The 23919-nt window shown below is 38.2% G+C and overlaps 1 protein-coding gene across 1 annotated transcript in view; it reads left to right on the forward strand.

Moving 5' to 3' along the window:
* The first annotated feature begins 1111 nt into the window (after nucleotides 1–1111).
* The window catches only part of LOC131746450 (spindle and kinetochore-associated protein 2-like), a 30431-nt gene continuing 7623 nt past the window's right edge, over nucleotides 1112–23919 (forward strand). The window contains exon 1 of the mRNA XM_059047806.2: nucleotides 1112–1192. Coding sequence (XP_058903789.1) covers nucleotides 1160–1192 — 33 coding nt within the window. The 5' untranslated portion in view covers nucleotides 1112–1159. The remainder of the gene's footprint in view (nucleotides 1193–23919) is intronic.

Consider the following 23919-nt stretch of genomic DNA (forward strand, 5'->3'; position numbering starts at 1 on the left):
TTAAACTGATACCTCACAGAAAGTCGGACGATATTAAGACTATATTAAGGAACATAGCACTACTCCCTATCAAAAAATGTATGTTCTCAAACTTAAAGTGCATAAGAATCACGGGGCGGGGGAGGGAGGTCTTGTTAAATGCATATTCTGATTCAGCAGGTCTGGGTGGAGCCAGATAATCTGCATTTTAAACAAGCAGCCAAGTGATGCAGATGCTGTTGGCCCGCGAACCACGTTTGGAGCAGCAAATATGTAAAGGACTGTGCAAAAAAAAAAAAAAAAAAGGACTGTTTGCTCCAAAACATATTTTTGAAGAGCGTTAATTCAATATAAGTATGATTAGAGTGGAGCCAGGAGGAGCACTTCTTACCCAGCCTTAAACCTCCTCTTTTCCGATCCGTCTCCCCTCCGAGCCCAGCGAAACTTCCCACCTCTGTAAACCGTAAGAACACAAGCAGCAACAGGCCCAGCTACGGAAGATGCGAGCCCAGATAACGTAGGAAGATACCCCTGCACTTACTAGGCTAAGAGTCCAGGGATTCGATGGAGTCCCGGCAGTGGCCTCTCCCTCGCCATAAAGAAAAATTCAAAATTAAAACCTTATCGTGTAGGGACCAATCATAGCCTTGGTCTTTCCACAATTCGCTCTGCGTGTAGGGTAGGATCACAGCCTGGCTTGTGATTGGCTGAGGTAAACCACACTCCGGCCAATCAGAGCTGAGGCGCTTCTTGTATGAATATGGGGGAAGGCGGGAACGAAGTGGAGGGGAAGCTGGAGAGGAAAGGTGTGTCACGTCCCCTTTGCTGTTTCTGGAAGCTTTTGTGTAATTGGTTGGCTCTTCTTCCGATTGCACCAATCGCAAGCTCTTCTCTGCTGAACTCTAACTGTTAAATTGAAAGTAGAGATGAGGGTGCAGCCAATGGAAAAAAAAAAGGGTACAGGAGCCAATCCTCCTGCGGCGTTTTGTGTCCTTGCCCAACAGGAAAAGGTGTTTCATGCGGAGGGGCGTTTCCCAGTCGCCAATGGGCGGGCGCCGGTGAAGAGGAGGAACCAATGAGCGCGAGACGTTGAATGACAGCTGTCCAATAGGGACCCTCAGTGCTAGTACGGTTTGCGGCTTAAGCGCCGCCGCGGTCTGAGGAATGTCAACTATTCAACATGGAGGCGGAGGTCGATAAGCTGGAACTGATGGTGAGTGTAAAATGAAGGAGATCTACTGGGTAGTTTATTCTTCCCCGATGGCCTCCAAAGTGGAACGCAATTTGGAGTCGCCGGAAACCCTGGGCGGAGGAGGCTGGACTAGACTCGAGCTCCTCCTCCTGCACCAAAGGGAGTCGCCGCCGCCTGGTCTCTTAACCGCCGCGGGGGGAAGGGGTTACATCCGGGAAACTCGTAAGGGAAATGGCGGGAGATGCTGGGGGTCCGGGGCCTTTGGAATTCCTTGTTCCTTGCTCTCACCTTTCCGCCTCTCAAGGAACTGTGGCTGGTGCAAACAGCGTTCTGTGTATTTCCACCAAAAAGACCTGACTCTAAACGCCCCAAGAAGAGGAGAGGTTGTTCACAGTCCGAGAAAAGGGGATGGAGGGTGGGGAATAAACAGAGTGGGGGAGAGAAATCCCTTTAGGGCTGAAGCGTTCATATTCAGCCCAGGGCAGGCTGAGAAAGGATGCGAGAGTTGCGTGCACAACTTCCTAGCGGCCAAGGAAGCCCCTAGACCAGTTTGGCCCTTCGGTGGGGGAGAGGTGTGAGCCTTGGGAATCTCAACCACGAGCTTCTTTTCTTGGAGCGCGGGCGGGACCTGGGACGTGGGAGGCTCCGCAGCTCTGGAGTTGCCTAGTTTCATTCATTGTGAAAGTAGGGGGCGGGGGCGAATAATTGGGAAGGACTCCCGCGGCTGCTTGGCCTGCTCGAGGGCGCCAAACTGGAGGGCCGTCCTAGTTTTTTCTTTGGATTCTTCCCTCACTAGTCCTCTTTATTCTCTCCCTCCCATCCCTAGACTACCGGCTTGATCGCCCGCGCTTTTTTCTTAGTTCCCTTGTTTTATCTTCAGTCCCTTTACCCCCAAGGCGTTACGAGTGTTTGGATTGGGCTGGCTTCCTTTAAAATGGGGAAGTTGGAGGACGCACCCATCATTGAACTCCTGTCCGTTTTTTAGTTAAAGAAAAATAACAAGATTAAGTTAAAAAGCCAAAATCTCCATCACAGTCCGCTCCTCTTCTCTCCTTGGCGTTACTCGGGTCTCTATAATATCTGCAACGTGTACTGATCTTGGAAGATCCTCACCCTCAGAAAATGCGAGACCTTGATATATCTTATTACTGTTTATTTCTGATGTATTAATGAATTGTAGTGGCTCTCATATACAAAATTGACTTTCATTTGCTTCTAACGTTTTGAATTTTGATTTTCTTTGTGGGGGTGTGTGTGAGGGAATTGGGAAGGTGAGAAATGGCAGCAAAGAAGGAAGAATTTTCTGCAGCTTTCCAAACCCTAAATAATGAACTTTTAGTTCAAAGTTTTGTTATTCTTATCATTAACTGTCTTTCAAAAAAGAAAAAAACAAAAAAACAGTATTAAGTATTGTAATTTGATTCTACCAACAGGCACAGATATTAACATTGTCTTGCCCATCTCCTCCATTATGAATTCCTCCCTCCAGATGGCTATTTCTGCCTAATTGTAAGATGCTAAATGATACTAATTCTGCTTTTAACAGTTTTTTTTTTTTCCCTCTCACGTTGGCTTTTAATTTTGAGGTACCAATGAAGCCTCTTCTGAAGTTTGCATTAGAGTCAATAGTCTCACAGGACATGTTTAAGATTGAACACATTTTATTTTAAAGGGAAAGTAATTACGTGTACATCTTGAAAAAAAAGTAGGTTTTAGAAAATTATGAGGTAGCCAGACTTGAACTTTTAGGTGTTTGAATGATGGGGTAGTTTTTAAAAACTTTTTTTATGAGAGGAAGAGAAGAAAACAGGTCTTTCTTCTTAAATTCCTTTTAACTAACTTAGTCATAACTTTTTTTTTCCTGTTCCAATTATTTGTTTCCATAATTATTAGGGTTTAAAAATTGTATTTGAACAATTACACTTTTATTATTACTGCTTTGTACTGGTTGGGTAGTATAAAACCATACATCTCACCTTTAGATTTGCCATGTGCTTTTAGAAAAAAATGTTTTATCTGTGAACTGGTTTATTTTCTAAGATTCCAAAGGTAAATGATTTCCTGTACAATCCTCTGATTTTTGGTTTTATACTATTGAATAAAGGATTTGTTGAGGAACCAATGTTGAATATTTAGTAAGTGAAATAGAATACCTATTATCTAACTTTGAAAAGAATGTACTTATCTTAATTTTTTAAGATACCAGACAAATATCCTGATCCTCTTAAGTTTAAAATTTTTATATTTTCTTCTAGTTTTAACCCCTGATTCAGAAAATTAAACATTTGGTTTTTTTAAATTTTATTTTGTTTTATTTTTTTCTCATTACTTATCTGTTTTATACATATTAGTGTATATATGTCAATCCCAATCTGCCAATTCATTCCACCCCCCATTTCCCCCCTTGGTGTCCATATGTTTGTTCTCTACATGTGTCTCTATTTCTGCCTTGCAAACATGTTCATCTGTACCACTTTTCTCGATTCTACATATATGCATTAATGTATGATATTTTAAACATTTGTTTTTAAATACTTGTTTTTAAAACCTGATCCTTGGCTAGCAGAGTTGAAATATTCTAATATCTGAGTTATGTGGCCTAGGATTTGAGTTCAAGACACTCATGTTCCAGCTGTCCTGAATTTGAGTTCATTTCTTAGTAGGCTCAATCCAACCAAGTAGCTGAACTGGATCATTTAAAGGAAGGTTGGTGAAAATAATGGAAAGTGTTTTTGCATCAGTCAACATTATTAATGGAGGAATAAACTCATTGTAGGGTAATCTTTGTTCTATAGCTTTTTTCCCTTCACTTATTGATTGAGTGGTATTTGTCTAGTGTCTTTCTTTTGTGATACAGCTAGAGATTGTACACAAAAGGTAGTGCAATGTGATACTATGATACTATTTCAATTTCTGTGTTGACATCTGACTTCACAATGGTTTCTTACCAGTTAAAAGGTTAGAGTGTTAATTGACTTGAATCCAAGGAAACCTCTTAAATCTCAGAGCCATCTCCTCCTCCCATTATTATTTTCTCTTTGATTTGTCTGTGCTTGAAGGAAATGGAGATGTTTTCTCTTACATTTAAGATGTTTTAGGGGGTTATCTGAAATTTTAAAATCCCCTTTCATAGCATTCAGTTAAGTAGAGCTATTGGTATCCTGTTTACAACACATGGATTCCCTGGAAGCCTGTGAACTCTTGAGATAAGATGGTAAGTGCTTTTTACATTGTAGTTTAGATTCGAGAGAGATAGGGTTTATAGAAATTGGGAAATACTGTTTCACTTTTCATTTATTTTCTTTGGTAATCTTACTCAAAAGGCTAATTTTATATGGCAGTTAATCAGTCAATTGCTATGGAGGAGCTAACCAACACATCTCAGCAGAACAGAAATATTTTCACAACTTTGCCTTAAGTAGTAATTATAAACTGTTTTGTTAATACCAGTCCTGAGGTATTAACAATACCCATGTGAATAACTTATACAGCTTATAACATATTTACAAAATTCCTTTCTACATCTATGCATGTTTTCAGTTTGCATATTAATCATAGGTTAGTCGTCAAAAACAATACCACTTTGATATTTAAATCCTAGTCTTCTTTTTTTTAACATTGATATAAATGTTCTTAGGTTTTGGATGTCTTCTGTCCAAAGAGGCAACCTTCTTTGTATTCTTTTCACACTGAAGCTTCAACTGATGCAAGATGCTCTTGTGTCTTTCCTACCTATTACTGCTAACGAATGCTCTGACTTTATTGCACTACTGTACTTTACAGCTAGCAGTGCAATAGTATTGTCAAAGCATCTGAAAGCAGAATGTACACCAGAATTTTGGTTCTTGCCTTACATCTTTCTTCAGTGTCTGTGAGTAATTTACCACAATCTTTGTTGCTGAAAACTATATAATTTTATTACAAAGTGTATGCTTTAGAAAGTTATAATTTGAAAAACAAATGTTTTCAACTAATTAAAAATTCACTACTGTAATGCATTATGAAACACATTGAGAGGATACGTTTTATAGCTAAAGTTGTTATGGCTTGTCTAAACAAGTAGTACTTTGTCATTTGCTTCTTTCTGTTACAGATTTGGATAGGTTGTGACAAATCTCAGGTTTTCTTTAAATGAGTTTGAAGATGAATTAGTATGTGATGAATACAATCTTTGCTGTATATTTCCTGTGGTAACCTGCCTCAAATCTTAATTGGTGTTAATTTTGTGTATTGTATAGTAAATACTTGAGTTTAAAACTTTAGAATGCATGTCTTAATGTTCTTTTTGTAATTATGAGATATAATAAAATGTGATTCCATCACTTGTTTTTTTGTAATCAGTTTGAGATATAATTTGCATAGAGTAAAACTCAACAATTTTAGTTGTACAATTTCATGAGTTTTGATAAATGTGTAAGTCATGTAACCACCACCACCAGTCATGATACAGAACATTTCCCTTACCATAAAAAGTTCCCTTATGACCCTTTGCAGTAAACCTCCCAAACTCCCTGGCAACCACAGACCTCTAGTTTTGCCTTTCCTAGAAGTTCATAAAAATGAAATCATATACACAAACCTTCTAGTCTTTCGTGTCTGGCTTCTTGCACTTAGCATAATGCTTTTAAGATTCACCCATGTTGTTGCATGTATTAGGAGTTGGACCATTTTTATTGATGAGTAGTATTCCGTTGTCTAGAATATCACAAATTGTTTATCTGTTCACCAGATTATAGACGTTATTTCCAGATTTTGCCTATTATGAATAGTTGTTCTAAACATTATAATACAAGTCTTTATGTGGACATAATGTTTTCATTTCTCTTGGGCAGCATGACAAAAGTATGATTGATCTTAAAAGAAACTGCTAAAATTTTTTTCAAAGCTCTGTATTAGGGTTCCACTTTCACCAAGTCCTCACCAATACTTGGTACTATTGTCAGTCTTCATTTTAGCCATTCTAGTAGGTATGTAGTGGTATCTCATTATAGTTTCAATTTGCATTTCCTTAATGGCTAATGGTGTTGAACATCTTTTCATGTGCTTATTTGAAGTTGGTATATCTTCTTTAGTGAATATCTGTTAAAATCTTTTGCCTATTTTCAAATTGAGTTGTCTGTCTTTTTATTATGAATCCTTTAATTTTATCTATTTGCCTTCTCCCTTAAAATTTTTTGATGGAGTCCAGTTTATACATTTTATTCTTCTATGGTTTATGCCTTCTGTGTTCTATCTAAGGATTCTTTGCTTAACTCGAGGTCACAAATGTTTTCTTCTGGAAGATTTATAGTTTTAGTTTTTACATGTAGATCTCAGTCCATTTTGAGTTAATTTTTGTTAGGAAGCCTTGAAATCATCTAGTATAAGGCTTCACCCATTGCTCTTGTTTTCTAAAACTTTAAAATTAATTTGCATTTCCAAATAATTTTTCTGTCAATTTCTATATTAAAAAAGAAGCGTACTGGGATTTTGGTTGGGATTATGTTGAATCTAAAGAACAATTTGGGGAGAATCACTATCTCAACAATATTGAGCCTTCTGATACATGAACATTCTCTCTCCATTAATTAGGTCTTTTAAAATTTCTCACAACGGTGTTTTGCAGTTTTCAGTTTATGGGTTTTTTTTTTTTTTTTTTTGTGGTACGCGGGCCTCTCACTTTTGTGGCCTCTCCCGTTGCGGAGCACAGGCTCCAGACGTGCAGGCTCAGCGGCCATGGCTCACGGGCCAGCCGCTCCGCGGCATGTGGGATCTTCCCGGACCGGGGCATGAATCCGTGTTCCCTGCATCGGCAGGCGGACTCTCAACTTGTGCACCACCAGGGAAGCCCTTATTTTTTTTTTTATAACCTGCTTAGTGTGATTTTTTAAAAAAATTAATTAATTTATTTTTGGCTGTGTTGGGTCTTCCTTGCTGCATGCGGGCGTTCTCTAGTTGCAGCGAGCTGGGGCTACTCTTCGTTGTGGTGCACGGGCTTCTCATTGCAGTGGCTTCTCTTGTTGTGGAGCACGGGCTCTAGGGGCACGGGCTTCAGTAGTTGTGGCACACGGGCTTAGTTGCTGCGGATTCTTCACCACTGCACCACCAGGGAAGTCCTAAATAAGTCATTTGTTGATTCTTTAATTCATTGTTTTTGTTCTCATTTTATAAATGAGGAAATAATCTCAGTTTTCACTTAAGATTTTCATGTAGTGATTAGTGACTGTAAAATAAGTTTAACTTTTCAGAACAATTTATTTTTGTTAGGAGATGTGACAGTTGTAGTAGTTCTTATTAATTCCTCCTCTCCTCTTTAATTTCTCCAATTTTAGATGATAGTACTTCATACTTTCTTTTGGTAAGTGTTACTAGGGCAAGCTGGTACCAGAGGCTAGAGATATTAAGGAACTTATCTGGGAGACATGGGTAAATACATTGAGACAGATGCCATGATGGGATAAGTGAATATCAGTTGTTGTGGGGGGCACATTGGAAAGAGGCACCTAACCTGGAGAAGGTTTCCTGATAGAGGTGAGAAATAATCTGAGACTGGAAGGATGAGTAGGGATTAGCCAGTGAAGGAAACAGAAAACGTTCCAGGCAAAGGAAACAGTGTGTGTGAAAGTCCAGAGGTGTTGCACAAGTGGGGGAAACCACAAGTTGTTCAGTACAGTTTTGAGATGGGGTAGGGGGGTTGAGATGAAGAACCAGTAAAATCAATTCTAGCTATTAAGTTGAAAACCTCCACCACACTTTTCCTTTATTACATTCTGAACATTTAAAATTATTGTAAATATTCATGTTCTGTAGTAATTATGAACCTATGTTCCTTAATTTAAAAAAAATCTTCCATATAAACACCCAGTTAAGGTTTTGGATAAAATATAGGGAAATTTAATGACTTCTGATAAAATTATATATTGATTTCTGTGTTCTACACTCTTTATTGCCCTATTTATTTATAAGGCATAGAATACCATAAATAACAGAGAAGTCTTTAAAAAATAATAATAATGAAAAGGAGGACTTCCCTGGTGGCGCAGTGGTCACATGCCAATGCAGGGGACACGGGTTCGATCCCTGGCCCAGGAAGATCCCATATGCCATGGAGCAACTAAGCCCATGAGCCACAACTACTGAGCCTGCGCTCTAGAGCCCACAAGCCACAACTACTGAGCCTGCGTGCCACAACTACTGAAGCCCGCACGCCTAGAGCCCGTGCTCTGCAACAAGAGAAGCCACTGCTATGAGAAGCCTGCACAGCGCAATGAAGAGAACCCCCCGCTCAGCAACAAAGCCTCAACGATGAATACCCAAAGCAGCCAAAAATAATTTTTTTTTTTTTTTTTTTTTTTTTTTTGCGGTACGCGGGCCTCTCACTGTTGTGGCCTCTCCCGTTGCGGAGCACAGGCTCCGGACGTGCAGGCTCAGCGGCCATGGCTCACGGGCCCAGCCGCTCCGCGGCATGTGGGATCTTCCCGGACCGGGGCACGAACCCGTGTCCCCTGCATTGGCAGGCGGATTCTCACCCACTGCGCCACCAGGGAAGCCCCTAAATTCTTTTTTAAAAAATTATTATTTTTTAATTTATTTAGTTTTGGCTGCGTTGGGTCTTTGTTGCTGCGTGTGGGCTTTCTCTAGTTGTGGCAAGCGGGGACTACTCTTCGTTGCGGTGCGCAGGCTTCTCGTGGCGGTGACTTCTCTTGTTGTGGAGCAAGGGCTGTAGGTGTGCGGGCTTCAGTAGTTGTGGCTCGTGGGCTCTAGAGCACAGGCTCAGTAGTTGTGGCACACGGGCTTAGTTGCTCTGCAGCATGTGGGATCTTCCTGGACCAGGGATCGAACCCTTTGTCCCCTGCATTGGCAGGTGGATTCTTAACCACTGTGCCACCAGGGAAGTCCCTATTCTAGATTCTTTTGTAGGTATATTTTTTCTAAACCAGGTTCATTCTATATATTATGAAAATCTAAATCTGTCCCTGTAGTCTATTATGTGTCCATAGCACAGTTAATATAAATAACCTAAGATCCTGAAAGCTTAAAAAAAGTCAAATAGACTACTTTAACTGATAAAGTCAGGCTCCTGTGTACTACTCTCTTAATTGTTACATACAAGCCTGCAGATTAGGAACTGATGAACCTGAAACTTCACACTTTCTTCTGCTTTGATGTTATTCTTTGCCTGAAATAACATGTCTGTAACTGGGTGCTTGTGCATATTGCTGCTTATCTGTTTCAGACAAGCATAGACATGTGTTTGTTCACTCTGGAAGAGAGTGGATAATAGTCAACTCTCTAGCAGAAATATACAAAAAACCAATTGTGATTGTGTAGACATTAGAGGTGGTGCTGAACTTGTTAAGAGATTGAAATATTTATTAAAACAGGCTTTAGAATGTGGTTGGATTCCCAGGCTGTTCTTTCAAATGAATAAATGTTCTTTAATCTATTCCCTTTTTTCACTGCATATGAAAAACTAGGGATATAGAAGTGAAAAGACAAGGCTCTTGCCAGCAAGAAACTTGAAATCAAATGGTAACACTACCATGCAAACAAATGATTGTAATATAAGACATGACTTGGTAAACCTTAGCCATGAAAAAAAATGAGAGTAGATAAAGGTGTTTCTAAACCTGTATTGGAGAGATGGTAATGTAAGGAAAGGGGTGCTTTAAGTAGTTTCTTTGGTTGATAATACAGCTAACCTAGATCTAGGAGTATTAAGATACCTAATTTGCCCTTAAAACAATGTTTCTATGGAAAATGTATTTCTAAGCCTAGCTACTGAGTCCAGAACATACCTCTACCAACTCCTCTCACCATAGGCAAGGCTGCCATCTTTTCCCCCTTCATTTCCCTGTGTTTTGATGTTGTTGAGACAGGCTCTCTCAGAAGAGGATGTGTTTGGAGCTGGTCCTTTTGAAAGGGAGCATTATTGTGGCAGTAGGAGTCTATGGGTTTTTGTAAAGAGGAAATGTTTTTTTAAACTGTACTGCAATTATGTTCTTTTCTCCTTGCTGCCAAATACTTGAGTGGTATGTCATACAGTGTGCCTTTTATCTAACTCCTTAAGCTTATCATAATAAAAACTAGTATGACAGAATGTTGTGTTTGTGAAATATGTGGCATGCTCTCTAAAACTCTAAATTATTTCCTGAAGTATTTTTTTCCCATATGTACAGTATTTTCCTTATAATCCCAGTCTTCTTCCAAGGATGTCCAATTGGCAGAATGTAATTTGGTGGTCTTTGGGGTTTTAACATTGATTTCCATGGACTTTTCCCAGCTAAATTGCATATTTTATTTACCACTCTTAGGATTGATATAAAACTTTTCTCATTTATTTTTATTACTGATTTAGAGAAAAACTGTGAATATGAAATATGAATGTCTTGGGCTTTAAAAAATTCACTAGTTTTATTTTAAATATTCTAATATGCCTAAAAATGAGACAGGTAGCTAAAACTAAACAGCAACCTCATTGTTTATAAGGCTTCCAATGTGAATGAAGTTTAGCAATATCATTTTGTTCCATTAATCAGACACTAATGAGTTTTGGAGACTGTCATAATTGGTCGGTAAATATCCTACCATGTAACTAAAAATTTTCCTGTTTATCACCAGATCCTAGAACCCTATCGATATTGTCTCTGCTGTGTAAATATTTCTGAGTAGTGCAATATTGCTTATAGGGTTTTGGTGTTTGGGAAGAACAATGGTCAGGTTGCAGAAATGATGCAGCTGAAACTGAAGCAACAGTCATCTTTGTTTAGGAAGAAAAATAGTAGAAGCTAGTTTTCAATACATACATTAAAATCTGAAACTCAAAGGTCAAAAAAAATTTTTTTAATTTATTTTTGGCTGCGTTGGGTCTTCGTTGCTGTGCGTGGGCTTTCTCTAGCTGCGGCCAGCGGGGGCTAATCTTCGTTGCGGTGCACAGGCTTCTCATTGCGGTGGCTTCTCTTGTTGCAGAGCACGGGCTCTAGGCACACGGGCTTCAGTAGTTGTGGCTCGCGGGCTCTAGAGCGCAGGCTCAGGAGTTGTGGCGCACTGGCTTAGTTGCTCTGAGGTATGTGAGATCTTCCCAGACCAGGGCTCAAACCCGTGTCTCCTGCATTGGCAGGCGGATTCTTAACCACTGCACCACCAGGGAAGCCCCAAATTTTTATATATTAGAAAAAAGAAACGCTTTCCTTAATTTTAACATTTTGACAAATTAAACTTTGGTTTATTTGTAGTATATGAAATAATAGAAGTTTAGTGTTGAAAGGGACTAGATTTCCATCTCTCTCATTTAATAGGAGAGACTCAGAGAGATGGAAGATACTGGAGGCTATATAGCTGGTTAGTGAGACCAGGACTAGAACTTCTGCCACATATCTCAATCCTCTTATTTTCTTTTCTTCTGTACCATACTACCAGGTTATATTCAGAGAGAATTTTTTAGTGGACTAACTGCAGAGATATTAGATTTAAAACTTAAAGATAACTGTTTAAATTTAATATTAGGTAAAGTCTTTACATTTTCCCCCCATCTATGTGATTCTTATTGAATTTAATGTCATGTATAACTTTGGTCTAGCTACATAAAAATAGAGTAATGAAAATAGAACTAGAGGGAAGTCACTTAGACTGTTTCTTCATTTATAAAATGAGGGGTTCAGATCAGAGAATCTTCATTGTTTTTCTCTTTCTCAACATTGCATTGGCACCCTTTTTCCTTTTTTGTCCCCTGATTAATCCACAGCCCACTGACTTCGCTAATAAGTAAATACTTCCCCTAGGTTTTATCACAAAATGTTCTGTTCAGTTCTTCAAGAAGGATAACATTCTACTCTCAAACTGTTTTTCCTCTTTTAAAAAAGTTTTAAAATTGTGGTTAAATACACATAAAATTTACCATTTTAGCCATTTAAAATGTAAAGAACTCAGCAGTATTAAGTACATTCTCATTGTGCAACCATCACCACCATCCATCTCCAGAACTTCATCTTTCCAAACTGAAACTCCACATGTTAAACAATAACTCCCTATTCCTTGTACCCCCTGTTTTTTAAAAATCTGTTTAAAATTCTATTTGTTCTCTGAAATATTTTCCAAATAGAAGTGTGGGTATATTACTTAAAGGGGGGATGGAAATTTTTTTTTAAATCTTTTGAAAGCAGTGGTATACATATAAGTGCAGCTGTGGTGGGAAAGTGGGAAGTCCTGAATTTTAGCATTTGCCAATTTCCCTGGTGTATATATTTTCACCCTAGCTGAGTTTAAGCTATCAGCATGATGTCACTGAAAATGGAGTTGGAAAGACATGCAGTAGTAGCATGTGATATATTTCTACTGTATAGATATGATAGACCTCAAGAGCATAGATAAGGGTAAAATATAGTAAAATAACTAGGAAGTTATGGTTTTTGTGTATATATTTGGTTTTAATAATTTATTTAGTTGTAAATTTAATAATTTAATTTTTAATGATGCCTGTGTTTAACAATTGGCTTGCAAAAATTCCTAAAAATTTAGCCGGCTCCATCATGCCATTGATTGGAAGCACACTCTTTGATATCTTTTTTTAAAAAAATATTTATTTATTTATTTAGCTGTGCTGGGTCTTAGTTGCAGAACGCAGGATCTTAGTTGTGGCATGCGGGATCTTTTAGTTGTGCAACGTGGGATCTAGTTCCCTGACCAGGGATTGAACATGGGCCCCCTGCACTTGGGAGCACAGAGTGTTAACCACTGGATCACCAGGGAAGCCCCTGGTATCTTATTAAAATATAAATTACTTAATGGAAGGAACCACTTCTTTTTGGTACTATTTGGTGATTTTAGTACGTTGTGGACCCCCAGGTATTATGTGAGTCCATAGCTGAAACCACTCTCTTGAAGAGAAGACATTGTTAAATGGACTGTGGGATTATACTAGATAAATTTAAGCAGAACTAAAATATCAAGTTAAAAATCATATAGGCTTGGGACTTCCCTGGTGGCAGAGTGGTTAAGAATCCACCTGCCAATGCAGGGGACACAGGTTCGAGCCCTGGTCCTGGAAGGTCCCACATGACGCAGAGCAACTAAGCCCGTGTGCCACAACTACTGAGCCTGCGCTCTAGAGCCCATGAGGCACAACTACTGAAGCCTGTGCGCCTAGAGCCCGTGCTCTGCAACAAGAGAAGCCACCGTAATGAGTTGCCCGCTCACCGCAACGAAGAGTAGCCCCTGCTCACTGCAACTAGAGAAAGCCTGCGCGCAGCAATGAAGACCCAACACAGCCAAAAATAAATAAATTAATTAAAAATCAAAACAAAACATATAGGCTTAAGAATATCTGTTCCATAAACAAGGGCTCCTAGAATAGAGATTCTATTTTAAGGTAACCCTGGAGCAAGAAATCCCATAATCCTAAGAATTTTGTGGTAACTTTAATAAGTTTTAAAAACTTTTACTTAAAATTATGCTTTAGCATGTTATACAAGGCCTTGAATTATACATAAAGCTACAGAATCGTGCTCTACTTCAATAATTAAATCAGGTCTTCAGTGTGTAGAGCCTTTGTTTAATTTGATTTGTTCTACCCCATCCCCTCCCCCTATTTTCCATCCACATGTCATACAGGTTAGTGTACTTTTTTATATAAAGGAAAAGATAATTCTTGAGCATATTTTAATGTGGGAATTATGCCAACAGAAATTTCTTTATATATACACACATACATATATAGTAATTACTAATATGCTTAAAGAAGTCTAATTATTGATAGGTTTAATCATGGCAGCTAATAGAACAAGTATATATGACAAATGAAATGCCTCCATTTTTGGAAAACATTATAAACACTTTTTAAATAGAGAACGTCTAGATTTGTTTTTCTGGCTCATAGCAACTCCTTGCTGTTAGAGATGCAAATCAGATACTGATTCTTGGGAAATTTTTAAAAACAAAGTCTGACTCTTTTCTTCAATTTCTACTCTAGAAGTTTTTGGTTATAAAGATAGAATTTTATTAATTGCAAAGTTTTCCAATCAAATTTAGGCCAATGATGAGAGAAATTATTAGTGTTGGAAGCTTTAGTTTATCTCTTTCTGAAATTCTGTTCAATAGTGACAGCTTCTGACTTCAGAAGCATTTTAACTTCTGAGAACCATTTTTTCTTCCTCACTCTACCTTCCAAAGTAGAACCCTTAGTTTACCTTTTGTGTAATAAAAATATCTGTATACTGCTTCTCATTAGATCTGAGAACTACTTTTAACAGTTTTTGTTGGTTTATACTTTTTCCATTAAGCCTCCAAATATTCAAGAAGCAATCTTTAGTCCAGAGCTTAAGTTGACAGAAAGGTCTGAAAGTCTCCTCAGCTGTGGGCTACGAACAGGAGACCTTCCCTGAGGAAATCATGTTTTGCCTTTCACAGTAAACTCAAAGGATGGTGGTTGTTTCCCTGACAAATTCAAGGCAGTATATGCTTTAAGATCTTGTAAAAGATGTAGAATTCCCCCAAATTAAGAATAATTTGTAGGTTATATCACATTCAGAAATAAACCACTTTTAACACCCTGATATATATCCTTCCCAACTTTTCTCTATACACGCACACGTATTTTACAGCCTATGGCAGTTTTCTGCTTTTTTCTCTCTTAGAAGTTTACTGCAGATCAAAGTCCCATGCTAGGACCCAGGTTAAATAAATTGGAGTTATTCGGACTGCTACTCCTGTATTAATATAGCTTTTTTTGTGTAATTTATGACTCTTTAAGCCTTCCAATTTTGGTCTGTGTGGCACATATTTGTAGTTCTTTAGTTAATGGGGTTGCAAATTATGTTAACAGCAGGAGTATCCCTGAAAATAAATTTGTTCAGTGTTTTAATTTGAAACCACATGTCCCACCAGAGGTAGAAAAACTGCCTACTTGATGAGAGTGTTAGTAACCTTAGGGAATTCTTGAAGCCATTACTAGTTCTTCTTTTTTTTTTTCTAATTAATTAATTAATTTATTTTTGGCTGTGGTGGGCCTTCGTTTCTGTGCGAGGGCTTTCTCCAGTTGCGGCGAGCGAGGGCCACTCTTCATCGCGGTGCGCGGGCCTCTCACTATCGCGGCCTCTCTTGTTGCAGAGCACAGGCTCCAGACGCGCAGGCTCAGTAGTTGTGGCGCACGGGCTTAGTTGCTCCGTGGCATGTGGGATCTTCCCAGACCAGGGCTCGAACCCGTGTCCCCTTCATTGGCAGGCAGATTCTCAACCACTGCACCACCAGGGAAGCCCCATTGCTAGTTCTTAATAGAGCATGTGTATTCTAGATCAGGGGTCCCCAACCCCCTGTTAGGAACCAGGCTGCACAGTAGGTGAGCACAGTAGGAGGTGCGTGGTGGGCGAGCGAAGCTTCGTCTGCCGATCCCTCGCATTACAGCCTGAACCATCCCCTACCCCCACCCCCGCCCACCCCCCCATTCCGTGGAAAAATCATCTTCCACAAAACCGGTCCCTGATGTCAAAAAGGTTGGGGACCAATGTTCTAGATGGTGGAGGTTTTGTATACTTTTCTATTTACATATTTTCAAAATCAGTGTATGTCATATTAAAATATGTGAAAAGATAAAGAAAAAAAGAATAGTTACAGTATCATGTTTAGTAACACGTCTTGGTTCATGAAATAATTATTTTTGCTGGTCTTTAGTTCCAGAAGGCTGACTCTGATCTGGATTACATTCAGTACAGGCTGGAATATGAAATCAAGACTAATTATCCTGATTCAGCAGGCAAGGTAATCTGAAAAAGAAGTGTCTTTTTAACAGGATATTTTATTAAAAGATTTTCTGATAGTATTTCTAATAGTAGTAGATTATAACAATTACATTATTAAGTATTAAATTTATAGAATCTTTTTTGTGTTGGAAACTTGGTCCCAGAATATTGGAGAGATTATACCCATAGTCAAGGATATTTGTGGCTCCTCTTTTTTTTATAACCCATAAATAAGAATTATTGAGTCCAGAGGTGTAAACCACTATGGAAGCCTCTGAAATTCTGAGAGAATATAGATACCTCTAGGGCAGTGGTTAAATAAGAGGAGAGAAATCCTAGCAGTGATGATATTCTCTGAGAAAGATGATGAAATACTATTAAATTTGTTATATGAACTGTGATTTTTGCATAAAATTATATACTTAGTTATTTCTAAGTTTAGGTTGATTAGAAATATTATCTGTTTATGTGCCATAAATTATAACTACATGTATACACGCCTATCTCTATAGAAATAAAGCAGACAATTTTTAAGCATTGTCTGCTAACATTAATTTAGCACTTAAAACATTAATTTACCACTTAAATCATTAAAGTTTATCTTTTATAGCATTTGCTAGCAGACAAGAAATATCATATTTTACTGTTTCTCAAAAACTTTATACAATTAAAATTTGGGGGGAATTGAGTAGAAGTGCAAATTAAAATAACATTTTATATAAAATTGGGAAAGCATTGTGGATGTTCAGTTTTTACTGCTTTACATGAAATAATGGAATGCCAGGATTCTATGGGAGTACAGTTTTAACTGTTCTACCTCCTTAACTGACTTGACTTTTTCTTTGTCTTTTCCTCTTTTCTCTTTTACTGAAGAACAACCAACCAATTCTGGTCCAGTGGTACCGCCTAACTGACTGGCCAAAGCACTCACCTGAGTCAGTATCTCTCAAGTACCATGTGGAAGACATTTCATGTGGGGTTTCCCGTTTTCTTCCACCTTCTATCTCTCATTTTAGTTACACTTCCAGTTGTTTTTCTCTTCTACTTTTTTTTTTTAAACAGCTTTATTGACCTATAATTCATATACCATGAAATTCACTCTTTTAAAGTATACAGTTCAGTGGTTTTTAGTATATTTAGTTCATTGGAAGTTTTAGTAATTTAGTATATTGTACCGCCATCATCACAATAAATATTTGAATATTTTCATCACCTCAAAAAGAAACCCATGCCCATTAGCTGTTTCTCCCCATTAACAACCACTTCTCCTGCCCCTGGCCAGCTCCCAATAACTACTAATCCACTTTCTGTCTCTGTAAACTCTACAGATTTGCTGTCTGAACATGTCATATAAATGGAATCTTACAATATGTTACCTTTTATGTCTGGTTTCTTTCACTTAGCATTTTTTTTTTAATTGACATAGTTGATTTACAGTGTTTCAGGTGTACAGCAAAGCGATTCAGTTATACATACACTCATATATATATATTCTTTTTCAGATTCTTTTCCATTATAGGTTATTACAAGATATTGAGTATAGTTCCCTGTGCTATACAGTAGGTCCTTGTTGTTTATTTTATATACAGTAGCGTATATCCATTAATCCCAAATTTCCAATTTATCCCTCCCCCGCCTCTTCCCCTTTGGTAACCATGAGTTTGTTTCCCATGACTGTGAGTCTGTTGCTGTTTTGTAAATAAGTTCATTTGTATCATTTTTTTTTTAGATTCCACATATAACTGATATCATATGATATGTCTTTCTCTTTCTGACTTCACTTAGTATGATAATCTCTAGATCCATCCATGTTGCTGCACATGGCATTATTTCATTCTATTTTATGGATGAGTAGTATTCCATTGTATACATACACCACATCTTCTCTATCCATTCATCTGTTGATGGACATTTAGGTTGCTTTCATGTTGTGTCTATTGTAAATAGTCCTGCTATGAACACTGGGGTCAATGTATCTTTTTAAATTAGAGTTTTCTTCGGATATATGTCCAGGAATGGGATTGCTGGATCATATGGTAACTCTATTTTTAGGTTTTTGTTTGTTTGTTAGTTTTTGCGGTATGCAGGCCTCTCACTGTTGTGGTCTCTCCCATCGTGGAGCACAGGCTCCGGACGCACAGGCTCAGCGGCCATGGCTCACAGGGACAGCCGCTCCACGGCATGTGGGATCCTCCCGGACCGGGGCACGAACCCGTGTCCCCTGCATCGGCAGGCGGACTCTCAACCACTGTGCCACCAGGAAAGCCCTATTTTTAGGTTTTTGAGGAACTTCCATACTGTTCTCCATAGTGGCTACACCAGTTTACATTCCCACCGACAGTGTATAGGAGTGTTCCCTTTTTCCCACACCCTCTCCAGCATTTATTTGTAGACTTTTTAATGATGGCCATTCTGACCATTGTGAGGTGATACCTCGTTGTAGTTTTGATTTGCATTTCTCTAATAATTAGTGATGTGGAGCATCCTTTCTTGTGCCTGTTGGCCATCTGTATGTCTTCTTTGGAGAAATGTTTGTTTAGGGTTTCTGCCCTTTTTTTTTTTTTTTTTTCCCGGTATGCAGACCTCTCACTGTTGTGGCCTCTCCCGTTGCGGAGCACAGGCTCCGGACGCGCCGGCTCAGCGGCCATGGCTCACGGGCCCAGCCACTCCACGGCATGTGGGATCTTCCCGGACCGGGGCACGAACCTGTGTGCCCTGTATCAGCAGGCGGACTCTCAACCACTGTGCCACCAGGGAAGCCCTTCTGCCTATTTTTTGATTGGGTTGTTTGTTTGATATTGAGTTGTATGAGCTATTTGTACATTTTGGAAATTAAGCCCTTGTTGGTCCCATCGTTTGTAAATATTTTCTGCCATTCCGTAGGTTGTCTTTTCGTTTTGTTTATGGTTTCTTTTGCTGAAAAAAGTTTTTAAGTTTGATTAGGTACCATTTGTTTATTTTTGCTTCTATTTCTTTTGTCTTGGGAGACTGACCTAAGAAACCATTGGTACAATTTATGTCAGAGAATGTTTTGCCTATGTTGTCTTCTAGGAGTTTTATGGTGTCATGTCTATTAGTCTAAAGACTATTAAGTCTTTAGGCCATTTTGAGTTTATTTTTGTTGTATGGTATGAGGGTGTGTTCTAACTTCATTGATTTACATGCGGATGTCCAGCTTTCCCAGCACCACTTGCTGAAGAGACTGTCTTTTCTCCATTATATACCACATCTTCTTTATCCATTCATCTGTTGGTGGACATTTAGGTTGCTTCCATGTCTTGGCTATTGTAAATAGTGCTGCTATGAACATTGGGGTGCATGTATCTTTTCAAATTAGAGTTTTCATCTTTTCTGGATATCACTTAGCATGTTTTAAAGGTTCATCCACGTTTTAACATGAATCAGTACTTCATTCCTTTTTACAGCTGAATAATATTTCATTGTATGTCTGCACCACATTTTCTTATTTATTCAATCAGTTAATAGACAGTTTGGTTGTTTCCTCCTTTTGGCTATTATGATAATATTACCATAAACATTCACGTACAAGTTTTTGTGTAGACATTTGCTTTCATTTCTCTTGGGTATATACCTAAGAGTAGAATTCCTGGCCACATGGTAACCCTATGTTTAATATTTAGAAGAACTGCTACATTGTTTTCCAAAAGTTGTACCATTTTACATTATTAGTTTTTTGGTTTTTTTAAGTTGTGGTAAAATATACAAGATAAAATTCACCATTTGAACCATTTTTAAGTAATACGGTTCCGTGGTATTGAGTACATTTACATCATTGTGCAGCTATCACCACCATCCATCTCCATAACTTTTTCATCTTTCCAAATTGAAACTGCATCCATTAAACAATAACTCCCCATTTCTCCTTCTCCCCAACCCCTGGTAACCACCATTCTACCTTCTGTCTCTATGAACTTTACTACTCTAAGTACCTCATATAGGTGGACTCATACAATATTTGTCCTTTTGTGACTGGGTTATTTCACATAGACTAATGTCCTCAGTGTTCATCCATGGTGTAGCCTCTGTCAGAATTTCATTCCTTTTAAGGCTGAATAATATTCCATTGTATGTAATATACCACATTTTGTTTATCCATTCATCTGTCCATGGACAATTGGATTGCTTCCATCTTTTGGATATTGTGAATAATGAATGCTACATTGGTATATATATATATATCTGACGTATTTTTTTTGATTCCTTGCTTTCAATTCTTTTGTATAAATACCCAGAAATGGAATTGTTGGATCATACAGTAATTCTATGTTAACTTTTGAGGAACTATAACTTTTTAAACACCTGTAACATTTATCCAATAATTCCTCTTTTTTGTGTGTTATATTTGGGAAGAAAACCATGAACTTAGTCTTTGTAGATTTCACTGGCATTAGTTCTAATGATTATATATGTATCACTGAGCAAGAAAGTAAACATCCAGTAGCACTAACTTCTAATACTTCTACACAGTAAAATGGCAGTAAATATTCATTGAACATTACTATGTGCCAACCACTGTGATGTGTATTTGGAGACTGTCGGTAATTCTGTATAAAAGTCAACATTTTAAAATAGACTTTTAAAATAGACGTAGGTAGATATAAAGATGCAGTAAACTACAGGCTTCTATTACCATGTTTATCACATTTGTTCCAGAAAGCTAATTTTGTTTTATTTTACAAGAATTTTCTCTGTAGATTCTTTTTTTAAAAATTTATTTATTTATTTTTGGCTGCATTGGGTCTTTGTTGCTGAGCGTGGGCTTTCTCTAGTTGCGGCGAGCAGGGGCTACTCTTTGTTGCAGTGCGCGGGCTTCTCGTTGCAGTGGCTTCTCTTGTTGCAGACAGAGCATGGGCTCTAGGCTCGTGAGCTTCAGTAGTTGTGGCACGTGGGCTTAGCAGTTGTGGCACATGGGCTTATTGGCTCTGCGGCATGTGGGATCTTCCTGGACCAGGGCTCGAACCCGTGTCCCCTGCGTTGGCAGGCGGATTCTTAACCACTGTGCCACCAGGGAAGTCCTGTAGGTTCTTGTAAATTTAGTAACACAATTAATGGCATGTTTCCTTTTGTTTCTTTCAAAAGACTTAGTTGAGTTTTTTGCTCACATATTGGCTTTTCTTCTTCCTCATCACTAGCACTGTCATAACCAGAGCACTTCTTATATATTTTTGTGAGCTACCAAAAGTGATCACCCACTTATAATAAATAAAACCCTAAAACGAATTGAAATGTTATAGGCACAAAATTAAATAAAGTTCCGAATAGTTTGCAAACACTAATAAAAGAACACGGTGGGGCTTCCCTGGTGGTGTAGTGGTTGAGAATCTGCCTGCCAATGCAGGGGACGTGGGCTCGTGCCCCGGTCCGGGAAGATCCCACATGCGGCAGAGCAACCAAGCCCGTGAGCCACCATTACTGAGCCTGCATGTCTGGAGCCTGTGCTCTTCAACAAGAGAGGCCGCGATAGTGAGAGGCCCGCGCACCGCGATGAAGAGTGGCCCCCGCTTGCCACAACTAGAGAAAGCCCTCGCACAGAAACGAAGACCCAACACAGCCCAAAATAAATAAATTAATTAAAAAAAAAAAAAGAACACGGTGGCTCCCAAGAAGCCAGTCACTCAAAACAGGCTGTGCGCACAATAATGTTTTCCTCTGTGGTGTGGTGCTAAGTCCTAAAATCACATTTCCTGAATTAATCATTGCCATCTCAATTTTACTAGATCCAGTTACTGTCACAAAACATGTAGTGTGGATAATTGACTAACTACCCTGTGTTAACTGTTAGCTCTATGGCTGTTTATTCCTTACACCTTATTCACCAATTCCTTCTTTTTTCCTAGTTTGGGAGATCATCAGGATTAGTTCTTAACACATTTTTTTCCCCTATAAATTTGTATCAATATTTGGGGAATTCGTTATTCTTATGGTTTATATGTACAGTTCTCTGGTCAGTTCACTACTGAGCTCCATTCTAAAGATCATTTATACTTGCCTGATCCCCTGCCATCTCACAGTTGATGTCCTCTACCCTCAAATCAATTTTCCTCCCAACCTGAAACTTTTATTTTTGTCAAATTAATTTTTATAAATAACTAGAAAAGTCACAGAAGTACATAGTTACCAACAGTAATTCCTTGTTTCACACTTTTATTTCAGCATCTTATTCTATTTACCTCTATATTTCTAAGTAGTATGCTTGTATTGCTATTTTCCCTCTGATCTGAAATATCTACTGATTTCCTGATACAGACTATTCTAGTTCAAATCCCGGCTCTGCATTGTGATCTTAGGCAAGTCACTTAACCTCTCTGTATTTAGTTTCCTCATCTATAAAATGGTTTATTACTACCTACTTTGTAGGTTAAGAGAGAATAAAATTATATATGTACATAATGTGTTTAGAACTGTTTGGTCCAGAATATGTGATATATTTTAGCTGTTATTATTAATAACTTCCTGTTCTTGAAGATAAAGATTAACTACTTTACTATCCATAAGTATCTTATCTTCACAATTTCTGGATATATCCATTCAGTATTTGTTTATATTATTATGTCTTAGTCTGTTTTTTGGGCTGCTATAACAAAATACTAGACTGGGTACTTTTTAAATAACAGAAAGTTATTTTCACAGTTCTGGAGGCTGGAAGTGCTAGATCAAGGTGCCAGCTTGGTCAGGTTGGGGCCTTCTTTTGGGTTGCAGACTTTTGGTTGTATCCTTACATGGCAGAAGAGGAAGATCTCTCTAAGGCCTCTTCTATCAGAGCACTAATCCCATTCGTGATGGCTGTACCCTCATAACATAATCACCTCTCAAAGATCCCACCTCTTAATTCCATCACCTTGGGGGTTAGGTTTCAATAAATGAATTTTGCAGGGACACATTCAGATCACAGTAATTATGGCTCTGCAAATATTGCTTTTATCCAAGTCACGCAATATACTATGTTTGCTTTCCCTTTCTTACACAACTTGTTTTTCTGGAGCTAATAATTGTTTTCTTTTTTCCCCTTCAATTTTCTTAGTTTTTCTATGCATTTATCATTAATTCAGCCTCAGACTTTTCTACCAGAACTGTTAAACTCCTGTCAACATTGCCAGACACATCACATGATCCCTAAGTTTCATTTTCTTCCACATCCCTTGTGTGCTGTCTGTCCTCCTGCTCCAATCTAACCTTCGGCTCTACAGGCTTCCTGCATGGCTGGGAATTTCTTTACCATAATTTTGGTAATTCCCTTTGTTTTACTCCCTTTAGTTTGGATCATATATTTCACTCTGAGATGTCAGATGTTTGAAAATGTATTTATTTAACCCTTATTTAATCCTTTAGTTGATGGATGGTTTGGTTGAGTATGGAATTCTAGATTAGAGATTATTTTCTCTTAATTTTAAAATCAGTGTTTTGTGGTTTCCTAGCTTCCAGTGTTCTTGTTGAGAAATAGATGCCATTCTAATTTCTGATCCGTTGTATTTGTCTTCCTTCTTATTTTATACCTTCCATCCCCCCCACCCCACCCCCAACTCCTGCATCACACCTATCTGTCTTGGAACTTTAAGAATATTTTATCTATGCTGTGAAATTTTATAATTATTTTATGATTATGATATAGGTCTTTTCATTAACTGTGCTGTCACTTGGTGGGGCTCTTTAAATATGAAACACGTGAATCTAAAGTCATATAACTTTTCTTACCTATATATTCATAAGAAAAGAAATCCTCTTTTGTGGCCTTTCCCATTACTGAAATATTGGACTTCCTGAATCTATCCTCTATTTTAATCTTTTCTTTCAATTTTCATTTTTGTCTACTTCCCCCCTCCTTTTTAGGATATTTTTTTGACTGTATTTTCCAGTTGTTCTACTGTCAGTCTCTTAGAATATCTAGATACATTATGAGAAATGAAGGGTTAGGGTACAGGTCTCAGTGTCATTGGTGTGTTTACTGAGTAGATATCCCAAAAGGCATCTTAATATACACTATTTGCCAGACTATACATTTGGTGTCATCTATCAATT

Source organism: Kogia breviceps, chromosome 19 (genome assembly GCF_026419965.1).
Source record: "Kogia breviceps isolate mKogBre1 chromosome 19, mKogBre1 haplotype 1, whole genome shotgun sequence".
Taxonomy (NCBI): Eukaryota; Metazoa; Chordata; class Mammalia; order Artiodactyla; family Physeteridae; genus Kogia; species Kogia breviceps.